This window comes from Lichenostomus cassidix, chromosome 12 (genome assembly GCF_008360975.1).
Source record: "Lichenostomus cassidix isolate B80296 chromosome 12, HeHo_3.0, whole genome shotgun sequence".
NCBI lineage: Eukaryota > Metazoa > Chordata > Aves > Passeriformes > Meliphagidae > Lichenostomus > Lichenostomus cassidix.
Genome location: NC_139493.1, coordinates 19,724,596 through 19,731,351, shown reverse-complemented (window position 1 = coordinate 19,731,351; position 6,756 = coordinate 19,724,596). Strand labels below are relative to the sequence as shown.

Genomic DNA, 6,756 nt, shown 5'->3' with positions numbered 1-6,756 from the left:
CCTCCCTCGCCGCCTCTCGCCCTGCGATGCTGCCTTTTTTTTTTTTTTTTTTTTTTTTAGCAGAATAGCGGTAATTGCATGCCTAGTGAATGCTCTATAATTTAACATCCCAACGGAAAACGTGGAGAAGGGACTCGGGGAAAACAAAAGAAAAAAGAAATTTGAAAAAACCAATCACCCGAACATCAAAGCGCCAGGACTTTATGCTACATCGCAGCAGCTCGTGAAAAGCATTTTTTAAAGGTATCATTTAGGACTTGCAGTGCAGAAGTTAATTAACCTTTTGTCAGCAACTAACGTATCTTTAAAATGCGAAAGCATCCGAATTTGACCGAGGAATGACCGAGGGTCTGGCCTCTCCCGCCCACGGGCACGCCGAACCGTCGCGGAAAATTATGGGGGAATCTTCCCAGTACCACTGCGCTTTGCACTTTCTATGTAGATCTGCTTGGAAGATGGGTTTGAATCTCTAACCTGCCTCCGTAGGGAAAAAAAAAACCAAATTCTTTAAAAGTTTACTCTAAAGCATCACGTTACTCAGAGCAATAGTTCATAAAATACTTTATTGAAATAAAGTAAATATCTTCGCATTAATAAAACTGATCATAAAATGCAGTTTTCGAATAACTAGGGGCACCACAGGGTTTTAGACAGCGAGTAGATGTGGAAGGTGGGATCCAGTGTCCTCCTGGCCCCTCGGGCCGTCGCACAACACAGCGGCCATGGCGCAGCGCAGCGCTCCGCGGGCGCGGAAATGGGCGGCGGAGCGGAGGGAGACCGGGATGCGGCCGGTCAAAGCGTCCAAATCTCCCGAGGCACAAGGCGGCCGCAGCCACTGTCCGAGTTGCCCTCCATCCTCTTGGCCCGAGCCCGGCGGGTACATGCGAGGCCCCTTCGGGCAGCGCCCGGTGCCGGCGGCGGGACGGGGGGCTGCCCTCACTCCTCTTGACTGATCTCGGCCGGGGAGCCCAGGCTCTCGGGCGGCTTCTCGGCGTCCCGGGCGCGCTCCTGCTCCGAGAGCTGCTCGCTGCTTGGGATCGAGTTCTTCTTCGGGCGGCCCTTGGGCTTGGTGGGGGATTCCAGGCCGCCCCCCTGCAACACCTGCGAGGCGGGGAGGGGGCAGAGGAGGGAGACACCCCTGTAAAACCGTGCTGCTATAAGCCCGGGGTGCAGGAACCCCTCTGCCTCCTGTCCCCCGGAGCGAAGCACCACGCCGGGCCCCGGCTGCGGCTGCCGGTGCGGGTCCTCTCGGGCTGCGCCCAGAGTCCTCCGCTCTCAGCCCCCGGGAGCCGAGCAGTACAACGGGAGGGCTCGGACGGCACCGGGCGGGGGCCCAGGAGATGCTGGACCAGGGGCATGTCATTAAACACCAGAGGCATATCATTATCCTTAATCTTATCATTAATAGCCCAGGGTCGATATGTAGAAGGGCGAAGCCCGCAGGGCAAGGCTCGCCCAAGGGCGCCCAAGGGCCTGACTGTTCAGGGACACTTACTATTTTCTTCCATTTCATGCGCCTGTTCTGGTACCAGGTTTTCACCTGGAGCTGGCTGAGCCCCAGCGATTCGGCCAGGTCTATTCTGCGGGCGAGAGAGAGAGGAGGTCAGGCCGGCAGCTTTCGCATCGGATGGCTGCTTCCCGACTTTTTCGGGCAAAATGAGCCCCGTCCCGTCCAGCCGCGTCGCGCCCCGGGTCCGAGTCGGCCATCGCCTACCTGTCGGGCGTGGAGAGGTATTTCTGCTTCTCGAAGCGCTTCTCCAGCCCCATGAGCTGCAGCTCGGTGAAGACGGTGCGGCTGCGGCGGCCCTTCTTGGCCTTGCCCGGCTCCGGGGGGCCCGGCTCCAGCTTCCCGCGGAGGTGCAGCTCCAGAGGGAGATGGGGCGAGGCGGAGCCGCCCTGCAGCCCCGAGCCGGCGGCCAGCAGAGCCGAGCCCAGCCCCGAGCAGCCCAGGGGAGCCAGCGGGAACTTGAACACGGCGGCCGGCTCCGCCTTCAGCACCGCTGCGGGAGAGAGCGGCTGTCAGCGCCGGGCAGCGCCCAGGGACCCCCGGGGCTGCAGGGCGCCTCGGTTTCTCGCGACTGGCCCCTGCAAGGAACCCTGACCCCTTCTCCTCGATTCTCGGCGCCACCGTGGGTCCTGAGTCCCCCCGATTCCGCCATCTCCGCGGTACAGGGACACGTTTTACCCTTCAACCAGCAGATACTAATCACGGAATTACTTGGGGGTGCAAGTGAAAATAATTCAAACCAACCCAAAAGCGTTCCCTCCGGTGTCACCCAACAGCTGCCGGACACGGCTGAATTCGGCGAGCAGTAGGGGCCGGGCACGGTCCCAGAATTCCCTTCCTTCCTAGAAGTTTTCAGGATATTTTCGACCTGATAATAATTTCTATCCCTCTCCGTGAGCCGCAGCCTATGAAGAAGCGCCCGGGGACGGGACAGCGAGCCATGCCCGAGGATGCTGCTCCCGACGGGCCGGGGCCGCCGCTCGGCCGGCTCGATTCACTTCTCCCCGAACCAACCCGCCCCTGCTCGGTTCGGTTCCCTCGCCCGGCTCTGCCCGGCGCCCCCGCTCCGCTCCCTGGCCGGGGCCTGCGGGTGGGCCGGGGGCTTCTGTCCTGCTCTGCCCATCCTCCCACCCACCGACACAGGAGCGACCTCGGCGGCGGGAGAAGGACTTTTAGGGGAGCCTCCGCGGGGTTTTCTCTTCGGCATGCTCTGTAATCGCCTCCCTCCCTGAAGGGCCATATTCTGCTCCCGCTTATCCCTGTGGAACTGAGCCATGAGGGATGTAGAGAGCCTTTTATCTGATCCACTATTCCAAGTAGTTCGGGAGAGTTCATCTCGAAAATAATACTAATTTCTAGATATTCTAACGCATGTTGCTCCCTTGCTCAGGGTCTTGACGCTTTCCTCTTTTTCTCTTAAATGCAGAAAAAGAAATTGGGATACTTCTTTTCCGTTCAGTCCTATGGATAAAGAACTACAGCTCCGCAGATGAAGATGGCTTGGGAAGTGAAAGCTTTCGCCTTCACACATTTAAATATTGGCCTTTAAAAATATATTAAGTAATGGCCTTCAAAATACATTAAACACTAGCGTAAAAAACAAACAAGCAAACAAACAAACAAAACCCCCAAAACCAGCAAAAAAACAAACCAACAAACAACAACAAAAAAAGCCCACACAAAAACCCAAAACCCACACAATAACATTAAAACAAATAACAATTAAAAAAAAAAACCAAACCAACAATAACCCCCTACGTGACTATACTAATAAACTGCATTTGTCCTGGATGCTATATCCGACTGGACAGAGCATGCTGGCACCCGTTTTAAAAAAAGCCCCAAATATGTAAGTATTATAATATGGACTACAATGTTATATCTTCTATCTTCTATATTATTATTATATAAATATAGCATATATTAAATACAATACCTCTTTATGTTATATATTTTTATGTTTACACATATGTCGGGTTTCCAGCTAAATCTGTGACTGCAGGGCCCCTTGCCACCTCTCGCAGCCCCGCATAGACCCCACTGCGTAGCTCCAGCAATTCTCACCTCATCCAAAAATACGGGGAAAAAAACCCAAAACAAAATTACTAACAACAACTTTCTTCCCTGAAATTCAAAGGCCATTCTGTGCAAGGGCCGTTGGAGCCGGGAAGGCGCTTTCTTCGGTTTTAGGCCCAAAACACTCGGCTGCTCCCGGCTGGAGCGTCCGCAGCGCGGCGGGAGCCGGCGGGGATGCGCACGGTCGGCAGAGCCCGGCAGCAACTTTTTAGGCAGAATTCCTACGTTTTTCTCCAAGGAGCCCAAAGGCGCTGGAGACAATCAGCGAGCGACGCCTCCCCGCCTGCCGCCCCCAGCCCGCCCCCAGCTGCGGGGAGCCCCCCGGGACGTACCGAGGTGGTTGTGATAGGGCCGGGCGGAGAGCAGCGCCTGCACCCCGAACTTGAGCAGCTCCCCGGCCGGCGCGGCCCCCTTGGCGTCCGGGGGGTCGGTGAGGATCTCCTCGATCATGAAGCTGCGGTAGCGGTGGGAACGGTGGTCGGGGAAGGCTTCGGCAGGGAAGTAGCGCGCTGCGCCCAATTCCAGCGGGTGCTGCATCCTCGCCGCCCCCGGGGCGCGGGGGGACCCCCGGCCGCCGGGGCAGCCCTAGCGCAGCCTCCCGGCCGGCAGCCGGGCAGCGGGGGCTCTGCCCATCGCCCCGCCGCCCCCTCCCCTGCCCCTGCACGGCCCCGCAGCTGCCTGACCAGCGCGGCGGCCCGGAGCCGTCCCCGCCGCTTGCACACGGGGCGCGGCACCGGGCAGCGTCTGTCTCTCCGCCCCGGGACGGCGGCAGCGGCCTATTATACGGCCGGGCCCGGCGGGGCCGTCAGCGCGGCGGGGGAGGGCGCGGGAGGGGCTGCAGAGGAAGGAAGGGGCCGGGGCGGGCGAGTACCTGAAGCGGAGGGCTCCAGCCCAGCATTTGATCCCCCGCCATATAAAGCAAATTACCCGTTCTGCTCTCTGCGGGAGAGCAGACACCCAAACAACCGCTGGCCCCTTCGAAGCCCAGTCCCGGCCCCAGCCCCATCCTTATGGCCATCCCGGTCCCTGTCCCCGTCGCCATACTCATGGCCATCCCCGTTCCCGTCCCCACACCAATCTTCTCTTCCAGTCCCCTTTCCCATTCCCGTCCCAGTCCTCGTCCCATCCTCATCCCCCTCCCCTTCCCCCTACTGGGTAACCGTGGCTCTGGGGCGCCTTGACTGATGGAGGGAGACACGGAGTCACACGGACCCTCGGGGGGCCCAGCCTCTCTACCCAGGCCCGCACGTCTCCTGTCCCGCAGCACCGGCGGCTCGGAGCCCTCAGGGCAGCCCCGGTGCGGTGACCAGGGGCCCGGAGGAGCCGAGGCAGCCCGAGGGAAGGCGACGGCCGCGCTGATGGCCGGGGCTGCCCACCGAAGGGCCCAGGCCCGATGCCCTCAGCTCCGCGCTCCCTCCCGGCCTCGGCCAAATCGCTGTAAACATCTAAAGGAAGCTGGTCAGGGAACAAGACCCAGAATGAAGCGGAGCCTTTCCCTGGACTTTTAGATTATTTACGCTAATGCTTTGCACGGTACAACGTGGTTAGTTTAATTCCGTTTAGCCGGTGTCACGCACGACAGCAGAGACCCACGAGCCGCCCCAGCTCGTTACTGACGTTCTTCGAGCCAATTCGTGTGCGGGAGCCCGAACGCTCAAATCCCTCCCGAAAATGTCTGCACTAATGGATTACAGGGGGAACATTACAGCGAAGCCCCGGCAGCCCGGCCGGGGGGGTCCCACGGCGCGGGGTGGGTTCGGCTGCTCTCGGCCCCTGCCCACGGCGGGAGTGAAGCTGCACACGCGTGACCGTGCCTGGGTGGTGTTCGCGGGAGGTACCCACGGGCTCAGCCCAGCGGGCCCACGCAGAGGGACAGGCGTCGGGCTCATCCCCGGGGCAAGGGAAGCTCAGCCTCCTTCTTTACGATTTTTGACCAAAAAAAGGGGGGGTCTGCTCGTTTTCCCAGCTTCTGCGAGGGATACGCAGGGGAGAGCGGAGCAGCCGCGGGATCTTTCCCGGCCCTGTTTCGTAAGCCCTAAGCAAGATGGGACGGCCACCGGAGTCACCCGCGGGTGCCGTCCGTGAGCGCAGCCCACGGGTGGACGTGTACCAGCACTCGGCTGCCTTTGGGGCTCCGACGTCCCGCCAGTTTCCCCCGGCCTCGGGCTCCCCCGAGCCGTGCGGGCTCTAGCGCTTCTCGTGGGTCCCCGTCCGGCAACACGCGTGGGGGGACCCATAACCAGGGCCAGCGAAACACAAAGCCAGAGAGCAGTCCCGGGCGGGGCTTCGTATCCGGGGTAGATGCGGCTGCGGGGACCCCCGGCCCATTGGGACCCCGGCCCGGTAATTTGAATAAAATATTGAGGGGTAGGCGGAGGCGTTCAGGGAACTGTGGAGAACACGAGGCAGCCCTGCTACTCCTGTCAGCGCTGCTGCCGTTCCACTGTACCACTCACCCCTGCATGCGACAACAACGAATTAATTTATGCTCTGTACTTCACTGTCTTCCCACATAACCTGTTCCATATGGTTACTGCGACTTGTATGGAGCAGTTCCGCGCGGATTTGTTCTGGTTTCTCCACGTTTCTTCAATTTAAAATTACGTCTCTCGCTCTGTGAAACGCTAACGGGCTGAGCCCCCCGTTAGCTCCCCCGGTGCTCCCCGCTGTTAGCGGGTCGTCATTTATTCAGACATCACCTTGGTGTATGCACCGCCAAGAGTTCGTGACACACGACAGAGCGGCAGCTGTGACCGGGAGCCGGCGGTCCCCTCCCGATGGGGCAGCAGTGGGCACCGGCAGCACCGAGCCCACCGAGATGCTCTGCGGCCGCGGGGCTGGGCGCCTGCATCCCTCCGTCCCTACCCCACTTCCCCTAATTCCTCCTGGGAATCTCCGAGCAGCAGTGTCCCTGTGCACACCTGTGCTCCGGGGAGCCCCGACCGAAACCAACTGGGCCCCAAAATAATCACAAATCCCAAATCAAAACCCTCCCTTTTCCTGTCGTGGCTTTTCGTCCGGCCATCTTTTGTGCATCAGCTCTGTTTAGATCACAAGGTGTTCCCACGCCAAGGTGCTGGTTTCTTACGGCCGAGGCGAAAGAGGCCATACGAGCTATTATCATGAAACGAGGAGAATAATTATGAGTAAAGTGTGAAGAATTTTGACCACAT

The 6,756-nt window shown here is 59.5% G+C and overlaps 1 protein-coding gene across 1 annotated transcript; it reads right to left on the bottom strand.

The window, feature by feature from the left end:
* Positions 1-544: 544 nt before the first annotated feature.
* BARX1 (BARX homeobox 1) lies at positions 545-4,223 on the bottom strand. The gene is made up of 4 exons (XM_085073146.1): positions 3,916-4,223; positions 1,715-2,000; positions 1,496-1,580; positions 545-1,101 (listed from the first exon to the last, which is right to left on the bottom strand). The coding sequence occupies exons 1-4, from the start codon at positions 4,118-4,120 to the stop codon at positions 937-939; spliced, it is 741 nt and encodes a 246-aa protein (XP_084929272.1). The 5' UTR covers positions 4,121-4,223; the 3' UTR covers positions 545-936.
* Between the last annotated feature and the right edge of the window lie 2,533 nt (positions 4,224-6,756).

Bases quoted from the DNA above. Each gene is read 5' to 3' on its own strand.
- BARX1 (XM_085073146.1), bottom strand. From the start codon at position 4,120: ATGCAGCACCCGCTGGAATTGGGCGCAGCGCGCTACTTCCCTGCCGAA. The intron at 2,001-3,915 runs GTACGTCCCGGG...TCTCTCCCGCAG, and splicing joins GCCCTATCACAACCACCTCG to CGGTGCTGAAGGCGGAGCCG. The intron at 1,102-1,495 runs GTAAGTGTCCCT...CCCGCCTCGCAG, and splicing joins GCATGAAATGGAAGAAAATA to GTGTTGCAGGGGGGCGGCCT.